At 30.0% G+C, this 19,995-nt stretch overlaps 1 protein-coding gene across 1 annotated transcript; it reads left to right on the top strand.

The window, feature by feature from the left end:
• Positions 1–1,549: 1,549 nt before the first annotated feature.
• Positions 1,550–19,205, top strand: LOC133833179 (type IV inositol polyphosphate 5-phosphatase 9-like). The gene is made up of 9 exons (XM_062263429.1): positions 1,550–1,867; positions 9,080–9,187; positions 12,097–12,176; positions 12,274–12,396; positions 13,395–13,797; positions 14,934–15,124; positions 16,156–16,264; positions 16,820–16,962; positions 19,088–19,205. Exons 1-9 carry the CDS (start codon positions 1,550–1,552, stop codon positions 19,203–19,205), a joined length of 1,593 nt encoding a protein of 530 aa, XP_062119413.1.
• Positions 19,206–19,995: the final 790 nt, after the last annotated feature.

Here is a 19,995-nt window from a genome sequence, read left to right as displayed (position 1 = left end):
TAATGGGTGGTACACTTAATATTAAAAAAAATTGTAGGATAGGTCTTTTTATCTCTGTAATCTAGGAGTGTTGCTCTCACAATTCGAGCCCTAGGCCGTGACAGATTTATAATATTCATAACTTTGGTGGTCAAATGTCAAACTTTGACCCTCGGTGGAAAATAGTCTTTATAAATGATCCTTTAATTTATATTAAATATTACTATAATTATAAGTCGAAACAATGGAATAACTCCTATAATTATATATGAAAATATTACGGATAAAAGTAGGATCATTTATCTTAATACATAGAATAATAATATCCCCACAGTTATGTAGTCAGCAAACAGTTAAATTTAATAAGTCATAAAATACCCAAAATAATACTTAGCATCCACCATTCCTCATTTCTAACTAGGACATAGCTAATTTAGATGTTCAGACCGATAGGTTCCAAATTAAATACATACAATGTTCAAAAGATAGGACTATGGCACTAAACACCTTGGCTTCAGCAACAATTCATACTTTTCCACGTTCGCGTCACTAGGCTCTTGGAATGGGAGAGATAGGGGTGAGCTTATAAAGCCCAGTAGGAAAGCAACTAACAACATAGGACTCAAAAGTTCAATAAAAACCCCTGCATGGTTAGCTTTTTAAAACAAAACATACATCATCATGTATAAACCAAAATAGAGAGACCACAAATAATCATAAGAGCATAGCTACAAGTGCACATCACACCGTCCACTAGATCCCTAGTTCCCGTTACCCACCATAGAAAATCCGACATCCTAAACCGGGTAGCCGGACCTGATAACCACCACAAGGGGAGGCTCAGAACACTTCCTGTATACAGATGCTAGGTCTTTACACCTACAGGTGAGTGGACACCTGATCTACCTATGATGACACAGAGACTAGGTCGTGAAACAACAACGTGCACCAATCATGATCACTATGGCTCTCATCGGTATAACCAAATGCAGGTAAACATGAAAAGAAAGAAACATATTCCCTTTATATTTTACAAAATTGGGCAGCATAACAGCTACATTTGAATAAACCCAAAATCATAACCTGCATAAATAAGTGAACAAAAATATATATTTGGCACTTAGTACCCTCAGAACAGATCAGAAAATATGCAGGTTAAGTTTTCAATTTTTCAAACATTTTATAAATATCAAAATTGGAATATGTTGAATGCAATTTAATACGAGTAAAATAAGTCCAATAGTCTAGTTGAGTCCCTACCTCTTTAGATATCTCCTTAGAATTTAATCCGAGCCCAAAGCAACGCTCCTAAGCTTATCGATGATCTTAGAATGATTTAGTCCGATTTTAATATCACGCTTTTCCTACGTGCACCAAATGAGCAAACGATTATCATCATAGCATTCCTTATTCAAAATCGTGTCCAATGACATATAATATGACCATATTTTAAATTTCAAGTTCCGGAACCTCACCCAAGCGGTGCACTATAGCGGTTGGTGGCGGTACCGGAAACGTCGACGAATATATGCATAGCATATATCAAAACGATCCTCTCGATGAGTACATCATGAAAGTACAGCTCCTTCGCCCAAATGACCTCCGGTGTCGCCGGAAAACGCTTCCAAAGGGCGGAGATACCCAAAATCTTGCCAGAGAAAAACGGCGAGTTGACCGGAATGAATTAGTGGGTTTTGTTCCTCTCTCCATGCTGGTTCCAAGGGTATCAACCACTCGTCAAGAGGTGGTCGGAGTTGGCCGGAAAACACAGTCAAAGTTGACGGACCAAATCTTTGACTGGCAATTTCGAACGATTGACGGCGAGTTGGGCGGTGCCGCTTGGCAGTTGAGGTCGCCGGAGCAAGGCAAAACCGATGAGCTGCCGCGCGTAAAAAATGGTGGCCGGTGGTGGTTGGGCCTGGTGCCTTGCCATGGAATGCCGAGAGAAGAAGAAGAAGAAGAAGAGGAGAGTGTCGGGGAGAGAGAAAGAAAAAGAAAAGAAATAAACTGAATATATAATTTAATTAAAATATTTTTTTTTTCTTTATTCCTCCCCTTTTTGACTTTTCCAACCTGAGAAAAGTCACAGGTTTCACAGTTGCTATTTGACATTTTAAGGTACTCAACATCATAAAATTTTATAATTGGTTAACGATATCTCATAATAATTTTTAAATTAAAATGTGCAAGATTCAATATTAGATTTCACCAATAACAGTATGTCACCTCCACCACTGATGCCCCTTAGCAATTCTCTTTAAATTTCTCTAACAACTATATGAAATATTAGAAGATTATAGAGACAATATGGTTAGATATCAAGTTCAATAATATGGATTGTACCAATAACGATATACCATCTCCTTGTGATGTTAGGCACCAGTAGTGCCCACAAGTAATTCTCTTTTATATATTATAATTAAAGCTAAACTTATAAAATCATATCAAATGAGTAAACCAACAATAACAGCAGACGATAGTTAAAACCAAAACATCTAAAAGAATACTCCATGATTAAATTTTGAGATGTGAATTATTTCAATATCTTTTGCTTTATAAAAAAGATCATATAAAAGAGCTAGCTATTGATATTTCTATTTCACAATCACATTATTGTCCTTTTTCTTTTTCTATTTCTTTATTCTTTTCTGTCCTTTTTAGTTCAACAATAAAAGTGTTATTAAGACCCACATACAATTATCCCATAAAATAATATGTTTCTTTAAAAATCATAAATCATCATTTGTTTAAAATTTTCAACAAATATCTATAATTATATCTTATCTAGTAAATATAATAATAAATGACAAGTTTATTCCACTAAGTACCAATCGTTCATGTCTTATTTCTAAATATATATATATATATGACAATTCTTCTACATGGGTTTCTAATTAAGCTTTATTGGTGGGGTTCTCAGTGTTTCTCGACCCGTGAACAGTTTTCAGCACGATTTTTTTTTTATGACCGTGTATATTGCAGCTATTTAGAGCATCCTGCAAATTTTCAGAAAATTCCGAATAGTTTACAGTACCGAAAACTAGGTTTAAACATGTTTGAACATAGTTTTCGGTACTGTAATGTTTGAACCTAGTTTTTGGTACTGTAAACTATTCACGGGTTTAAAATACTAAGAGCTCTACCATTAGAGCTTAAAGTGAAACCCCTGTAAAAAAATTCCCCAATATATATATATATATAAATATTTTAATCAATAAATGAAGCTACCGAACCAATCAAAGTTTGTTGCAGGCTGAACTGAGACAAGAGACTTGTTTAAAGTTTTGATAAGGCAGTGGTCAAATTCAACAAATCTATTGGTCTGCTTGGTTAGCAAATTAGTGCAAAAATTAATACAACTTGATCATGATAAGAATAATTAAAAAATAATGGTGGTCCTGTTCTTGGATAAATTGAAAATTAAAAAAAGATATGGTGGTCCATAGATGGTTGTCACTAAAAGTTATTTCACGTTTATTATATCTTAAACTTTAGAAAAGGAAAGATCAACTAGACCATTATCAATTATTATTATTATTATTATTTTGATATTTTTTTTTTCATAATTATTCGTGTTTGAATCCCAGTTTCATGGTGTGGAATTGGTTTATAGCTATGAATTTTAAATTGATTAATTCATGCATTGTCCAATAATTATTATTTATAAAAGTAAGAAGGGCTACCTAGTGGGTTTACTCAAGTTTTGAAATATTTTGAAATAATGATACGTGAGCACAAAATATGTAATAAAAAATAAAAAGGAAAGGATTGTCTATATAGAAAGTTTTAGATATACCATGATGACTTATTTAGTGTGAGAATTATTAGATGTAGATTAATAATTGGACAAATATAAAATTAATAATCATAATAAATATATATCTTTATATATTACAAATATGAGTTTAACTAAAATGGTTGGTTTCTATTATATTTAGCATTTTTTTATTTGGTAAATAAATGGAAAAAAATAATCTAAATAAGATAAATAAATTAATAAATGTGTCTTAATAATTTTTTATCACATATTTTAAAATTAAATTATTTAAATTACTCTATTAACTTTGTTTTAAAAAATATGTTATTTAATGTGTTATGTTTATCTAAACATATATGTAATAGTGATATAAGACATAGATATACATATTTCTTATTTTGTTGTTTATTTTTTAATGAAAATTACTTATTTTAATTACTCCAACTATTAATTAAATAATTAAAATTTGATCAAATAAACTTTTTTTGAATTCATAGTTTTGATTTAGAATTTTTGAAAATTTTATTATATTTAATACTTTTTCTTAAAGAAAATAAAAAAATATATTTAATTTTAAAACTAAAATCACCATGTATAATATATAAATCAAACATAAAAAATACCACAATTTAAATTATTATAAACACTAAATTGCAAACTAATAAACAACATCCAATGATTTACTTTAATATTAGAATGTATCATATCTTTATATGTAAAATATTTGTATCTAAAGGGATTCCTACTTTAACGGGCTTTTGTTTTATATGAAAATTATAAAATTTAATAAAAATAATTAATATATTTTCTAAATAAAATTAAACAAGCATATGCACATTATTTGTATCTATATTTTATAAATATATGTGTTTTATATAAGGCTGAGACTACAATAGTGATTGCAACACGCTCTCATTTCATATTTTATTATATTTATTTTAAAATTATATATATAACTATAAATGAAAAACATTTTTAATTATATTTATTGTACTATATTTAACTATTATTCATACATATATTTCCTATAATTATAAAGTTATACTTAAATAATAATAATATACCCATTAAATAATGCTACTTAAATATTTTATCAATTGAAATTATTGTTTTTATTGACTTTTAGTTATTATATTTATTGTATTTATAAATTTTACCTCTTCTTTTTATTTAATATAATAAACATATAATTTTTTAAAAAATTAAAATTTTCTAAATGTGAGTCATGTTTCGATTTCGTAATAATATATAGAGGAGTGCTAAGAAAACTCTCTATTGCACTTTCGTTTACACTCTCTTTCATTATGTATGACATGTGGATATTATTCAATTTTTTAATATTTTTTCAAATCACTAGTGGAATGCACGTGTTATTCATTGATTTAAGAGAGCACGAAAGAGAGTGTAACATAGAGTGTATTTAGTATTTCTCTAATATATATGAGTGTTGTTATGTGGCATCTTAAGGTGCCTAACACCACACGAGGTGACACATCATAATTGGTTATCGATATCTCATAATCCTTATTAAATTCAAATATATAGGACCTGATATTGAATTGTACAAATAGCGATACGCTACCCCCACCACTGATAGCCCTTAGCAATTCTCAATATATATAACCACAGAAGTCCAATCATTTTACAAGAACAATTATCACATTAATCACTACTAATTAATACTTGGATTAGGGTGATGTTATGAATTATGATAGCTGGCGTCCTATATAAATATTGGTCGGTTTCACCCATTTTGTTTTTTCTTGTTTGGCCCAATCATACATCTGATTTGTGATTCTATGCTAGCTAGCTATAACACTCCCATCCAAGAAATTAATTAAGTGAAAAAACCATATCTTTTCCATTCAATAACATGCTTTTCTTCTTAATTAATGTTAATCAATTTTGTTTTATATTAATTTGACAGAATAACACTGGATTACGTGATTGCCAGCTTAAGCATTATATGCATCTTATCATTTTAACATATGGGATTTGTTATATCAATTATATTATAAGATAGTCCATTTAATTAAAATTATCTATACATTCTTCTACACTTATCTAAAGTCTAACTTAAAGATGATAATTGTTGAATGTAGATTCAACACCAAGACTCACATACGCAATAAATTTGGACAACTTAAATGCAAATAAGAACATAATTCAAATAATTAGAAATAAAAAACGAAATAGAAAGGCGAATAATGGAAAACAACACACCAAAATTATCCTGGTTCAGCAACAATAATTTGTTGCCTACATCTTGTAGAGTTAGTCCACTATTGAAATCAGATTACAGGTCTAATCACAGAGATCACAACTCTTCTTTAAGCAACTATTTCTTGAATACAAACCCACCAAATGTTTCTCTTGAACCATACACCTCAACACTCACAAAGTACTCCAAGAACTCTCAAACACTCTAAAGATACACCTCTCTCATGTATACAAATCTCTCAACTGTCAAAAACGAATCAACCTCACAAATGAAATTAAAAACTGGCTTGTATAGCGACTTGACACCAGCAAAACTAAAATTCAGTAAAATACAGTTACAATTGAATTTTAGCTGTCAAGTTTATTGGAGTAGTAGTTGAAACCTGTAGTTAAGAATCTTTTATAACTATCTAGAAAGTTGCGAGAATTACCCCCACAATAATTTAATCAAAAAAAAATTCTACCCATTAGAAAAGGACTAGCTTTTAAAACATCCAGATAATATGCATCGTCTCAACTTACAGACAATAATCCCTGTTGGTGGTAGATCGCTTTTAGTGTGGAGAGGATCCAATAGCAATTCGAGATTAGGTGGAACGATGCAATCTTGAAGTAGTTCATGAAGTTAAAAAACTATTACTTTAAGGGGATAATGGCTTCTGTGGAACGTGGAACATGTTGCGCAGTGTGGAACGTACGCTCCAAGTTTTGAGTGGGTCCTCGGGGTTTCATGTCCGTTTGTGAGGTTTTAGTTGGTCGTATATTCTCGATCCAACTTTCAACCCAAATCTTGTCCCTATCCTGCTAGGGTGGACACACAAGATGTTAGGTTGTTGATTCAACAAATCTTTGTTTATTTGAGGTTGAGCGTTCTTAAACACTATATTGCTCGAGGATAACAAGTAGCCTATTCAAGGACTTCCCTAACGCTTTGCTATATTATTTTTCAACTCAGTATATGTATTTTGTGGTATGGTATATATCATTTGTTATCCAAAAAACAGGCATGGGTGACATGGCAAACGTTTAGTACACGTGGCTGACATCTGGCAGGAGTCTTGTTCGTATATCGACCATAGAGATGTCTATGGCGCGACGCTCAATCTTAATATACGACCAGCCTGGTCGTATACTCGCTATATTTGGAGAAGATCTTATGTAGTTATAACCATATCCGAAATTATCTCCCATGATTTCTTGAGTATCCGATTATTTAGGAAAGAATATCTGTAACAAATTAATGTAATCCTCCTTGAGCCTATAAATAGAGAAATATAGCTCAAGGAAGGGACTTTTTGCTTTCTAATTATCTAAGATTAGAGTTTTACAAGTGTATCAGAGCTATCACATTCGATATATTGTATTTGTTCTTCAGAGGTTGGTGAAACTCATTGAACCCTAGTTCTTTGATCACTCCCTTGAATCCTATATCAATAACAACTCAAGTGGACGTAGGTCATTACCAGACTTTGAGGCCAAACCAGTATAAATTCTTGTGTTCTTTACTGTTTTCGTCATCACATTCATTTCAACATATTTGTCCACATCAAGCATATTTCAACAACTCACAAAAAACGAAAAAAAATCAAAATAACTTTAAAATAAAAATTAATTAAATAAAACTAATATACATATACTATAATATTAAAATATTTAGAACAAAATATCAATTTCACTACTATAAAAAAAAGGCCATTTGTGATAGTTCCTAACTGCCACAATTGATTTTTTGCGTCAGTTTTGAAACTGACGCAGAATCCCATGACGCAAACCAGCTTAACATTTGCGTCAGTGTCCAACTGTTACAAACATGACATTTGTGGCCGTGCCCACTACAAACGTGGTATTTATCGACGCAATTCGCGAAAGTCGCCGGCAAAAAATCAATCTTTTGCCGGCGTTATTTTGCACCGACATAGGTCATAATTGCGTCGACAATGATTTATGGACTTTAAAATGGGGCCTTTGTTAGGTACTTTTGTTGGCACGTTTAACCTAACGCATCGAAAAAAGTCAACGTTTATATTAATGTCCGTGCACGTTTTAAATAAGATTGGTGGGTAGACTTTTTTCGACGCGTTTTGTTGCGCCGGAAAAAGTCTACATTGCGCAGGAAAAAACCTTAGTTATTTAAACGGTGTCATTTTGGATTAGGGTTTCTAGCTTGACTTTTACTGGCGTACTGTAGACTTTTGCCCACACAGCGAAACATACCGACAAAAATCATAGTGATATTACACAGTCGCCGAGCCTTCTTCCCCATTATTCTAACTCTAACTTTCTAACTCTCTTTCTCTTCCTTTCTTCACCCTCCACCACCATCCCCGAGACTCCATCGCCATCCCTGAGCCTCCATCGCCAACCCACTCCTGAGCCTCCATCGCCACCCACCCCGAAACCCACCACCCATCAGCACCCCACCATCCCAAGCCCTTGCCGCCTCCTCCTCCTCCAATCCGCCAGGCTGATGTAAGTTTATTTTACTTTTGTATTTTATTTTTTTTAGTTTTTCTTATGTATTGAATTTTTTTTAATTTTATTTTTTGTTTCTGTGGAGTCCCCGAGCCTTGCCGACCCCGAGCCACTGCGACCCCAAGCTGCTGCCGACCCACTGTAATATATATTTTTTTATTTACTATTTTTAAGTTATTTTTATAATATATGTTTTTAGTATTTATGAAAAAATTACTTTTGTAAAATTAAAAAAGCTGATTTGAATATGTATATTTTTTTTTATTTTAATGCTTTATATGTATATTTTTAAAAAAATAGATTAGATTATTATATTATATTGTATTTTTGTATTATAATTTATTTTTGTATATTAAATATTATTTGTTTACAAATATTTACTAAATAAATTGTTTTGATGTTATTGAAAAAAAAAGATTTGATATATGTTATTAATCTTGGTTTATGTTGTGCATGCTCTGGGAATATTCTGTATATTGCTTTGGGAATATTCTATATATTTTTGTGTGTAGTTTGCAAGTTTTATAAAATTTTGGGATAGTTTAAAATATAATTGTTATGATGTCCAAATTTTGTTAGACTTAGGAAAATTAACATTAGTTATAAAAAATAATAATTAAATTTTAAGTAACTTTAATGTTTATTTTGCAGCAAAGTCAGGATATTATGCAAGAAAATTGGAACCTAAAGAAGTATACAACTAAACTTAAGAGTCGTCAACGACGTCAAGATGTATTGCTCAGTGCTTTGTTGAAGCAGGTTGGTGTATTGGCTCCTGGTTTTAATGTCGACTTACCAGAAGAGGATCCGGACAAGGACGATGGTCCAGGTGACGATGATGCTCATGGGGCAGGGATGATGAGGAAGACAGTACCTATTTGCAAAACTTTTTATTTATTTCAATTTTAATTAATTAGAGATTTAATTTATTTAACTACTTTTATATTTTCATGTTTATTAGAAACAATTAACATTAATAGTTATAAATAATTTTTATTTATTTATAACAGTTTAATTTTTATTTTATTTCTAATTAAATTAAATAATATTACTAAACAAATTCAATAATTATTGATTTTTAATTTAAAAAATACTTTTGTCGGCGCAAAATTATGTCGGCAAAAATTATTATCGCCAAAAATAATAAAAAATTCCCAGCGCAATTATACGTCGGTAAAAGTCTCCACCTTTACTGTCGTTAAAACACTAACTTTTGTTGTCGCAGTTTTGCACCGCTAAATGTGCTTTTTACAATTCATGGCAAAAATTTTTGTCGACGCATCCATATTTTTTCTGGCGCCGTTTTGCGTCGCTACAAGTAAGTTTTATCAGCGCAATACATTTTGCGTTGACAAAAGTTTTATTGTTGACGAATTTTCGCTATCACCTTTTGTCGACGCAAAAATGCATCGGTAAAGCCCAAAGGACTTTTGCCGGCGTAAAAATGCGCTGGCAAAAGTAACAATTTTTGTAGTGGCCGCGTTTGTCTCAGTTGGACACTGACGCAAATGCTATATTAATAAAATAAAAAATGTTATGAACTCTGACCCTGTGTACCCAGCCCCCAGCCACCCTATGCAACCCCAACCCCATGTACCCAGTTCCTAGCCAACCACCCTCTCAACCCCCGCGACCCCAGCCACCCCCATGACCCCTCCGAACCTTATCAGAGAAAAAATCAAGATGAGGGATTTCGAGTTTTGGTTTTTCAAACAATAATCTTCAAAATTAAAAATATATCCAAAAATTTTTAAAAAAAACTATGTATAAGGTTCATAAATATATTATATTCATCAATTTAACCTTAAAATTTAAAAAATCCCACCAAAATGGGTCAAGAAAGTCGGAGGCGCTGCTGGTTGTTGGGAGAAAACCTAAGTTTTTGACTTTAGGAGAATGAGGGACTCGGGGATGATGGCTGGGATTTATTACTAGGCGGATCGTTTGCATCAGTGCAAAACTGACGGTAACGACTTGTTTGCGTCAGTGTCCAACTGACGCAAACACGTCGTTACTGTCAATAGCCCACTGACGCAAATAGTGACGTTAACGGCGTCAGTTGGCCACTGACGCAAAACTGATGCAAACTTCACCAATTAACAGCGTCGGTGTTACCACTGACGCAAATGCCCCTGCATTTGTGACAGTGCTCAACTGTCACTAAAGCTGATTCTCGCTCAACGGCGTCAGTCAACGCTAACACGTTTGACTGACACAAAATAGGTATTTTGGTGTAGTGTTTGCTTAATGGCATATTTGGTAATATGTAATATTAATAATGTGATTAGGCAATTTCACTAGAAAATAAAAAACATGAACGTTTACTTACTTTCACACACTATTAAAGGTCATTTTGCACTAAATCCCTTGGTAAAAATACATCTTTTTGTAATATCCTTTCGCACAAGATCATTTTTTTTTTGGATTAGTGTGGAGAATGTAGACATGGTGTGAATAATATTAAAATATTTATGTGTGTATATATATATTGAGAAATTTATAGTAGCTAGGGGCAACCTTTTTTGGCACTACTAGTAGAGGCATCTTTGGTTTTGACATTCCATCATTTTTTTTGAAAATTCGGAATAATGTAAGTTAGTTGCATGCGAATAAAAATGAAATTGACACGAGAACAATTGACGATTTGAACCATGTTTTTGGCAATGTAAATTATTCAAAATTTATCGAAAAATTGTCGGATGTCTTCTATAACTACAATGTACACAATTATATAAAAGAATTGAGTTATAATTTTTCTATGTGCCAAAAACAGAAATATCTCTACTAGTAAAAACAAAAATAGCGCCTCCACTATAAAATTACCCAATATATTATACAGTTATATAAATATTTTGTTATGAATGAGCATTATAATGCTTGAGCTATACAAGTTTTGTAAACTACTTCCAGTTCTACTTTTTGTTTTTTTTAATAGTTTACTCCACAACAATTTGATATGCACATGCACAAAGAGGACAGTTAGTTGGCTTAGCCTAATGAGCTTTTGAAACCAGTTTGATTCCAAATATTATTATTATTGATTTAACTTTTCTCTTAAATTGACTCGTAAAAAAGTCACAACAAATAATTACTTACTTTTTTCTCATTAAAAAATGCGTAGACCAACCGACTCATCTCTACAATAGGTTGATTTGCATATTTAAATAGAAACCCAAACAAAAGTTAAAAAATAAAAATTAATTAATTAAGGCAAAAAAAAAATGCAAAGAGAGCCACATTTTTGTTTTCTCATAAAAAAGCATATATATATATAAAATGAAAATAAGTGTGTCTTGCATCATTGTCAACGTCATTTGCTAATTGTTTTTTGTTGTGAAGTCACTAAATGAGATTATCACTTTTTTTTCTTTCTTTCTAATAAATCTATATAAATATTTTTTTTACTTTAATTCTTTCCAGTTCCAGGCCACCATGCTAATCTCATGTTTATATAAACCTCTTCTTCTATCTGAAAACTAGAATCATTCTCAAGTAAGCAAGAAATAAAGAGAAAGTAGGAGAAGTTTATATATATATATATATATATATATTTATATACACATATTTCGATTTTTCATTGTTTTGGTTTGAATTTTATGATGTATTTTTCTAATGATGATATTATACATAACATATATATACATGTTTTTGTGGATCATGTAAATTAGATCATCATTATGCAAGAAGCTCGTTGTTTAATCTCCAACAACGTTGGCTCAGTTGACCATGATCATCCCAATATATACAAGTATGTCTTATATATCTTCTCATATATATATATATATATATAATTAAACATCATAATTATCAATATAATTAAGTGTGTTTTGGTTTTTATTTAACAGTATCTTTGTAGGTTCATGGAACGTTGGTGGTGCCTCACCACCTGATTATATGAAAGATTTCAATGACTGGCTTAGCAGTAACTGCAGCTATGACCAAACACCTGCCGATGTCTATGTTTTCGGGTAATAATTATATTTCTCTTTCATTAATTTTCCAGTATTATTTGTATACAAAACAAGTGTTTAACCGAAACGGGTTTAGTCCAGTTCGTGAAATGACTTCTCCTAAAAATAGATAGGGTTCGAACCCTCGAGAGATTGAATATCTATATAGTTGTATGTAATATGTTCCATTGCGTATTATAAGTGATTTAAGCATCTTTCTAAATAGATTAAAAACGAAATTACATGGATGATAGTATACATTGCTGTAAGATCAATTCACGAGGTTTTGGACCGATACAATAAAAACTGCTTATTTATGTCATAATAATACAACATTAAAGTTATGAACTTGCTTGTATACCAAACTTTATCTAGTTTTTTCTTAGTGTAAACTTTAAGAAGTATCAATATTGTATAAAAGAAGTTCATAATTTTAATGTCGTATTATTATGACATAAATAAGTAGTTCTTATTGTATCGCTTATTTATGTCATAATAATACGACATTAAAGTTATGAACTTGCTTGTATACCTAGCTTTATCTAGTTTTTTCTAAGTGTTAAGTTTAAGAAGTATCAATATTGTTACATGAATCGTAAATAAATGAATGAATGCGATGGACCGAAAAATCTCCCATTCTTAACTAATGGAATAGGTGCCTAGGCCTCTTCCCTTTTTGCTTTACACACCTTATCCTAATCACTAAGTATTTCCTACCTACAATCCTAATCGATTCTCACAATTTCGATAGTCATACCAGTGATTGTATACAACAGATCTCCCATTCTTAACTAATGGAATAGGTGCCTAGGCCTCTTCCCTTTTTGCTTTACACACCTTATCCTAATCACTAACTATTTCCTACCTACAACCCTAATCGATGCTCACAATTTCGATAGTCATACTAGTGATTGTATACAATAGATCCTGATCATCATGTGATGTTATATTATATATATATATATATATTGTACATGTATTCTTACTAAATAAAATTATATATGTTCAATATTCAGGTTTCAAGAAATTGTTCCACTGAATGCTCGAAATGTTATAGTGTCAGAAAATAGCAAGATTTGCACCAAGTGGAATTCTCTGATCTGGGCAGCTCTTAACAAAAAAACAACAAGTAGTAGTGTAGTAGAAGAAGAAGATAATAACATTAGAGGAGGAGAGACTCAGAAAGTTTATCCAATAAAAGAAGATCACAATAATAACATTTCTAATAAATCTAATAACCTAATTGGAAGCAGCAGCAGCAGCAATAGTAATCATAGAGGTGAATTTGGATGCTTTATTAGTAAACAAATGGTTGGAATTTTCATAAGCATTTGGGTTAGAAGCAATCTTCGTCCCTATATTACCAATCTAAGTGTTGCACGTGTTGGTTGTGGCCTCATGGGTTACCTAGGAAACAAGGTATATACTCTCTTCTTTTGTCTTCATTTCTTTTTCCTTAATCTTATATATATATATATGATATTTCTATGGTGCATACCTTTTGTGTTTCCGCCTCGTAAATAGTTTTCGGCGCGATTTTTTTTATGACCGTGTTTATTGTAGTAATTTAGAGCATCTTGCAAATTTTAGAAAATTTCGAATAATTTACAATACCGAAAACTAGGTTCAAAGAGGTTGTTGTACGCGTGACTAATTTCTTTTATGCGTGTGGAAAACAGTCTGTTTGAACCTAGTTTTCGGTACTATAAATTATTCATAATTTCCTGAAAATTTGCAAAATGTTCTAAATAACTACAATATACACGGTCATAAAAAAATACGCTGGAAACTGTTCATGAGCTGGGATACACAAAAAGTATGCACTATAGAATTATCCTATGTATATTAATTATATTATTTTGTATATTTTAGTGCGGCAAAGGACCACTTTCCAAGATTTTTATTTGTTTTTCTTTTCTAATCTTACCTCATGACATTTTCCTTCTTTTCTTTTTTTATTATTAGGGTAGTAGTTTCTATAGATACTTCTAATTCTCTTTCCAAATTTGAGGAGTAAAATTTTATTACTATTAATTTTTGCTTGGTTTATATTAGTTAATTAGGGATTTAAGTAGGGCAGGAAGTGGCTGGAGATGGCTCCCCTATCTTTGCCCCAGCTCCAAAAAAGTCCACCGTCTCTGCCCTCGTTTATTTCGGTTTAAATGGTTTAGGGGCCCGACGTGTACTAAAAAATTAATACTTTTTTTATATAAAATAATAAAAAATAAAATTATACCATTAAAAGAGGTTCGAAATGGGGGTCATGTTCTCGGTCCTATCCCGTCCCTTGTTGAGAATTCCTATATATGCGTCGTAGATACCCTACCTCGCTAGTTAAATTTAACAACCCTAAGATATTTAATTTTTAGATACCTTTCCTTAATTATTACTTTTGCCACAATTATTGGAGTCTTAAATTTAGTGGGGATATTGAGTGATCTCATTAACTACTTTTCTAATACACATAATATTGTGACATATGATTCCATTAAATGTTGTTGAAATTCTTATAATAATTGATGATCAAAATGTTGTTAATTTATTGGCAAATACAGGGTTCAGTGTCCGTACGATTTTTGTTGCATGAAACAAGTTTCTGCTTTGTGTGTTGTCATCTAGCTTCGGGTGGAAGAGAAGGAGATGAGAGGCATAGAAATGAAAACGCAGCTCAAATTTTGTCACTCACCACCTTCATTACTCCAGCCACTACTTCCCATGATTTCCCAAGAAAAATTCTTGATCACGAGTACGTATAAATATATAGGGAGATTTTTAGGTAGAGACATTCTTTTGCCTTAACTGTAGGAGCATTTTATATTTTCGGTACTTTAATAAATTATAACCCAATTTTTTTTGTATGACATCGTACATGATAGTTATAATAGACATCCCACCAATTTTTTGGGAAATTTTGAATAATTTATTATGCTGAAATCAGAGTTCAAATAGTCTGTTTTCCACGCATATAAAAAAAATCAGGGACGTGTGCAAGTGACTGTTTGAACAGTGATTTCAACACTGTAAATTATTTGTAATTTCATGAAAAATGACAGGATACTTGTTATAACTATAATGTACGTCATCATACAAAAAAAAATTATAATTTCTCCAAATGCCGAAAATATAAAATGCTCCTACAGTAAAGTTGAAAGTGACATCCTACCCAAGAAAATTCATAAATATATATATATATATATATATATTATAATATAAGATGAAAAAAATGAAGTATTTGGTATAATATAATCTTCTTTTTATAGTCATTTAATGTAATAATTTTACTTTTGATAATTTTTTTATAAATTAATCTTTCAGACACCTTTGACACCCCATTCGATATATCTTGATGAATTTATTCTTTATGTTTGTTGAATAATAATTTAATTCTTCAATCAAATAATCATTATAAAAATATCACTAATCCGATTTTCACTTATGAAAAAAAACACTTTATAAAAAGTTTTAAATTTCTATATCTTATCTGAAAAGTTATTTTACAAAAAAATTATCAAAAGATGAATATTTCACAAAATAACATTATGAAAAGACTATTTTCACCCATTACTTAAATAAAATCATATTAATTGCCTATTATGAAATGGAGATGGAATTTAGCAAACCAACCTAGTATTAGGTACCCATAAATGATGTGATTGATCTTATTTTGATTGGCTAAACATTAATTAAGAGTAGAAGAATTTTGTGATGAGATCATTTAAATTTAATCATAGCATAATATCATCCTTATGATTATTCAATTATATATAATAAATGCAGCTGTGTAATCTGGCTTGGAGATTTGAACTACAGAATCCAGTTGCCGGAGGACTTGACTCGTCTTCTTGTAGAAAAGAAAGAGTGGAATATTTTATTAGAAAATGACCAGGTAATTATAAAATTAAAAATTAAAAATTAAAACCCCATATATATATTATTGGAAATTTATATGGTATGGGCTTAAAAAAAAACCCTACCAGTTGACTATTTTTTGTTCTCAATCCGTGAATAATTTTCGGTGTAATTTTTTTTATATTCATGTATATTGTAGTTATTTAGAGCATCCTGCAAATTTTTAGAAAATTCCGAATAATTTATAGTGCCGAAAACTATTTTAAAAGCAGGTTGTCGCACGCGTGACTAATTTTTGTATGTGCGTGGAAAATAGCATGTTTGAACCTAGTTTTCGGCACTGTAAATTATTCAGAAATTTCTAAAAATGTGCAGGATACTCTAAAAAACTACAATATACACGATCATAAAAAAAAATTACGCCGAAAATTGTTTTCGGGTCTGAAATACAAAAGAGTCTCACCAATAAGACTCTTTTTGAAGCCCCTACTATAGAATATTCCTATATTGTTAATCTAATTATATCATTTGGCTTTTCATTATATTTAAAAAAAAAATTATGTTGTTTGAGTGGATTTATTATTGATTTAAGCTTAAAGTGGAAATGTCGGAGGGACACATATTCGAGGGTTGGAGTGAAGGAGAAATAAACTTTGCACCTACCTACAAATACAATTCTAATTCCGAAGCTTATTTTGGGGACCAAAAACGCCAAAAGAGGCGTGCTCCCGCTTGGTAAGCAATATATATGAATTTTCTTAGGTGGGGCATTATTTTTGCTCTTATCGTTAGCTGCACGTGTGTTTGATTTTTTTTATATGCTTGGAAAAAAACTATTTGAATTCTGATTTCAGTACTGTAAGTTCATCGAAATTTCTTAAAAATTGACTGGATACCTGTTATAGCTATAATGTACGTCATCATGCAAAAACATATTTGTTTATAATTTCTCAAAGTGCCAAAAATAGAAAATGCTCTTACAGCAGAGGCAAAATTGATGTTTGCCCCTACCTAAGAAGCTAGTTAGTATATATTATATATAGACGCACTAGCTATGCCCGATATATGCATAGCTAGTGCGCAAAATATTCTAACTTCAACAAACATAGTGATATAATTACTATATATACCACTATGCTACCTTTGAGTGATTAAGATAAAGAATAAAACAATCTTAGGATGATCGATACAACTAGCAAAGAGGTTTAAACCTATATTATGGGATTCCTCAGTGTGTAGAGGATATATTTAGTGTCCCCCAAACCAATGACGGAGCTAAGAGAACTGTGGTGGCTACAAGGGCGGGCTTGAGTTGTGGGAGGTCTTATACGAAATATGTTATTTAAAACAAAATTATATATAAAATGACATTTTTCAAACTTTTGAGGGCCTTTTTATATGTAAAATAATGATATTTTTTTAAAAATTTGGGGTCTTGTTGTGTGAAGGCTCTAGGCATAGGCCTGACCCACCTGAGTTCAGAGCTAGCTATAGCACGTATTTTTTTTTTAACATTTTTATACATTGTGTTTTTTTAAAAAAATTAATATTAATATATGTTAAAATGCATGTAAACCTCTTTTAAAATTAAAAAATATATATATATTAGTATAATTTTTATTAAAAAAAAAATGGGACTCTATTTTTATTTTTAGTCTTGACTTCATCCTTGCCCAATCTCATGCCTCTCCACATACAATACCAAGATATAGTGCTATTTCAGTAATAGTTTAGATTTATATGACTCTAAATTGGGATTATTTGATAAGTACGTAGTTTTAGAATTAGTTAACTAAAATTAGCCATTAAATAAATTTAGTTAAATTTTACTCATTATTATAATGATATTTCCTATAATTCTCTTGCTTATACACATATAACTTATATATAACTGAAAGGTATAATTAGTAGATTCAAATAAATATTAGGTATAAATTTTTTTTTATTTTTAAAATGGCTAAAAATGAAAAAACATCTCTAAAATTGTACACTCCTCTCCTCTTAAATTCTAATAGATAGACATTTTATTCACATTTTTTCTTCATTTTGACTGATTCGAAAAGGCATTGGTGGTTTCGCAAAAACTTTAGAATTTTAATTTTTGATATTTTTCAAACAAAGTAGTCGTTATAGTGCAATCTATCCAAATACAATTGAAATAAATAAGTGAATATTCTCACATTTTTTATGTGGAATATATTTTTATAATCTAACATTTCCTCCTAAACTAGTGGCTATATTTCTTATTAGTATTTTGAATTTTAAGTGTTTTTTTTTTTTAAAAAATTACATCTAGCACTATAAATTTAAAAAAAAATTAAAAATACGAAATTTTACAAAAATTACAAAAATACAGATAACAATTTGTTACGGTTCTGTAATCGTCCGTTACAATTTTATATTTAGTCTGTAAGTTTTTGTACACTTTGGTTACAAAAAAAACTGTATTGTTACAAATTTATAAACTTTGTTTACAAAAATAATAATAATAATAATAATAACTCTGTATTTGTAATTTTTTAGAAATTTCGTATTTTTAGTATTATTTTTTAAAACCTTAGGTATTTTTGTGATTTTTTTTTTTTTTGCATTAAATTGATCTCAACGCAACTTAATTATTTTCAAATTAAACTCACTATTTGAATCGATTTAATTAGATCAGATAATACATGTTAGGGCAACATAAAATATAAGTAATATGTCGTAATTAAAAAGTGTTGATAGACTATATATAATATAATCCAGATTTATAGTAAAATTGATCACAGAGCACTATTCTTATAAATAAATAAATATATTTTATTTACTGATTTTAACTAATATAAATAAATTAAAATTATATATATATATTGTTTTGTAGGTGTGATCGCATAATATGGTTGGGTAAGGGACTGAAGCAAAAAGATTATGGTAGAAGTGAAATTCGATTATCTGATCACAGACCTGTTCGATCCTTTTTTACCTATCACCACCATTAATTAATCATTAAAATGTCTTAATTAATTAACTACTACTCTTAATTATTTATTTGTAGCTCTATAATTACTACATTTTATTGAAATATTTCAAAGAAATTATTAATAATAATGATATTATAAAAAGAATATTCTAAATCAAAATAAAATGTTGTTTATGACTTAATTATGAGTTGATATTATTTATGAGTTTCAGAGTTTATTGTTATTATTGTTGTTGTTTATAACTTATAGAGTTTAAAATTGTTTAATCAAATTTAAAATTGATATCTTTCATTTTAATATGTAAGTGATTTATTAATTGAGTTTATATATTTTTAGACCATGTGTTTTATTATATTACCTGTGTTAGATCTTGTGTTTTGTCTAATTAATTTTTGGACTCTATGTTTTGTAAAATAGTTTAAATAGAACCTTAAATCTAATTTTGGTCAAAGTTTTCTCAACTGAAATCACAAAACTAATAATTCAGAACAAAAATAAAATTATTCTTCTTAAAAATTGTGTTGTTATATTCAATTTTTTTTTATCAAAATTGAGTTTATGAGTCTATTTGAATTATTTTACAAAATATAGGGTCCAAAAATTAATTTTTTTAAAACACAAGTCCAAATAAATAATCGAAAAAAATACAAGGTCCAAAAAAGTATAAACTCTTATTAATTTTATTTTTTTATGAGAGTACTAGAATTCCAACATGCAAATTGGCACATCCTTTTTGTGAAGAGAGATGTATATATATCATATTAGGCTCTGTTTATAAAATAAAAACAATTTCTTGATTTTGTTAAGG

The sequence above is a fragment of the Humulus lupulus genome, chromosome 4 (assembly GCF_963169125.1).
Source record: "Humulus lupulus chromosome 4, drHumLupu1.1, whole genome shotgun sequence".
NCBI lineage: Eukaryota > Viridiplantae > Streptophyta > Magnoliopsida > Rosales > Cannabaceae > Humulus > Humulus lupulus.
The sequence above is the reverse complement of the archived record's forward strand: the minus strand, read 5'-3'. Positions and strand labels throughout refer to the sequence as shown.